This window comes from Ascidia mentula, chromosome 6 (genome assembly GCF_947561715.1).
Source record: "Ascidia mentula chromosome 6, kaAscMent1.1, whole genome shotgun sequence".
NCBI lineage: Eukaryota > Metazoa > Chordata > Ascidiacea > Phlebobranchia > Ascidiidae > Ascidia > Ascidia mentula.
In genome coordinates this window covers 15,983,134-15,985,049 of record NC_138571.1, presented here as the reverse complement: position 1 = coordinate 15,985,049, position 1,916 = coordinate 15,983,134, and the positions used below count along the sequence as shown (strand labels likewise).

Here is a 1,916-nt window from a genome sequence, read left to right as displayed (position 1 = left end):
TGAAAAATAAATTCCCTTTTTCATAATGTTTATCAAGTCCTTAACGTTATTCGATATACATTATGAAAATAGGAATTTATTTGACTACTGCCGTTTTGAACAAACAAACCACACAACTCAGTATTGTCCACATTTAATACGGAGCATATTCGTTCAAGATCATTTTGCGTGTTACACCGGAGTACGTTGAATTGTATTGTCAGTTTATGACTGGTGCGACAACGTTGATATGACAGATGTTTTTTCCGTTTGGGATCTAACACCTTGGTAATGTGATAATAAACGAACAGAGCTTTTTATAAAAGTAATGACGGTGACATAAAATGTTAAAATGTTGTTTAAACGCAACTCTAGGCACTGGACTTCGTTCGAACCATAGAATAATTCGTATGTGAACGGTATCCTCACTCGTTTTCATGACGTAAACATCCTTCTCATACGTCACAATTACGTCATCCGATCCAAAACCACCGGGTGGTTTGTCACGTGATTATGCGGCGACAATTGATTCGAATTTTACGACGTTTTCCTTCCAGTTGGTGAAGGAGGGTTTCTGGTTCCTTCTCGCCCAGTAAATGTTGATGTAAACGAACCCAGCGATTGCTGACAGCGAGTTTCCTGCTAGTGAGGTTAGGAAGGATGGACCAAGTTGTGTGTACGGATCATCTGTGTTGGTACGGGCGTACACCAAGTCGCCCAGCAATCCCAAACTACCTGTAAGAAAAAAGAATAAATTTACGAACCCGTGCACTGGGATGTGATAGACGAGCGCAGAGTGGAACCTCACGAGGTTTTATACAGACAGGATATGTTGTTTGTGCAACCGCAGGGGAAATGCACGGAACTTATCCGGGTGAGCATTAGGAAACTGGGAACACCATACCCAGGTTGGTTTCACCACAGATGGGAATATATATGACTGACTAACCTGCTACACACCAAGCAAGGTTGGCATAGATCACAGCTTGGCTTTCACTGTGCGATAACAACCTCGTGTACATCGCATAAGCACTAAAGGTACAGGTAAACATTGACACGAGAAACAAGAACAACGGGAGAAGTTTTGATGCTGAATCTGTAAAAAAAATCCGTGTTTTTATTTGTGATGATGACACAAATATTTACTTCTGTTAGAGTCAAAGTATTTCAAAAAAAAAGATATTTTTGGTGTTTCGAGCAAGCTTAAACGAATTTTGTTTTGATAAAACACATTTTTATAAGAAACCTTACCAAAGAAAATGCGTTCACATTCTGGCGGGTCAGAATAACAAATAGTGAAAAATCCAAGCTTGAAAGTTCCGGGCCGTTGAATCCAGGCAGGTGAGTAGATTGAAACACAAGATAGGATGAATGAAATCAACACTAGGGACAGGTTGCGACGAAACAATCATGCTTATCAAAGCAAATTGTTCAATCTGTTACGATCGAAACACTACTGTTGGCGGGTTGTAAACATATTAATTACTAACTGAATCTACTTGAAGTCTTTTTAACGCCATCAAGGGCCATCTAACGTAAAAGTAGTCAACAAATCATGTAACCTTAGCATTTATATTTTTATACCAGCGCGCATAGCTTAATTATCATTTGACTACCTTTTTTTTCACCTGGGCATCACAACAAAATTGAAATATCAACCATAAACGATACGCAATAGAGTCATTTCCGACTCGAACTGTTTTGATCAAGGAGATTAATGTATAAACAGATTTGGAAATTCCATTAGTACGAAGGTGATTTCTCACTTAATGAACAAAAATTCCGCGGTGTGCTACGTGATCTACGCAATAAAGAAGGTGCCGTTTTAGTTAAAGTCACTAATTTGTTCATATTATTACACTTATAATGTGTCCAAAAAAAGTTGTTGGTTGTTAACAGTCACTTTTATGAGAATAGAAATGCAATACACCTTCTAC

The 1,916-nt window shown here is 38.4% G+C and overlaps 1 protein-coding gene across 1 annotated transcript; it reads right to left on the bottom strand.

The window, feature by feature from the left end:
• Positions 1 to 490: 490 nt before the first annotated feature.
• LOC145906347 (uncharacterized) lies at positions 491 to 1,509 on the bottom strand. Its single transcript, XM_082993768.1, has 4 exons — positions 1,470 to 1,509; positions 1,231 to 1,362; positions 929 to 1,075; positions 491 to 714 (listed from the first exon to the last, which is right to left on the bottom strand). The coding sequence occupies exons 1-4, from the start codon at positions 1,507 to 1,509 to the stop codon at positions 491 to 493; spliced, it is 543 nt and encodes a 180-aa protein (XP_082849894.1).
• Positions 1,510 to 1,916: the final 407 nt, after the last annotated feature.

Bases quoted from the DNA above. Each gene is read 5' to 3' on its own strand.
- LOC145906347 (XM_082993768.1), bottom strand. From the start codon at position 1,509: ATGGCCCTTGATGGCGTTAAAAAGACTTCAAGTAGATTCA. The intron at 1,076-1,230 runs GTAAGGTTTCTT...TTTTTTTTACAG, and splicing joins ATGTGAACGCATTTTCTTTG to ATTCAGCATCAAAACTTCTC. The intron at 715-928 runs GTTAGTCAGTCA...TTTTTCTTACAG, and splicing joins CCTTGCTTGGTGTGTAGCAG to GTAGTTTGGGATTGCTGGGC.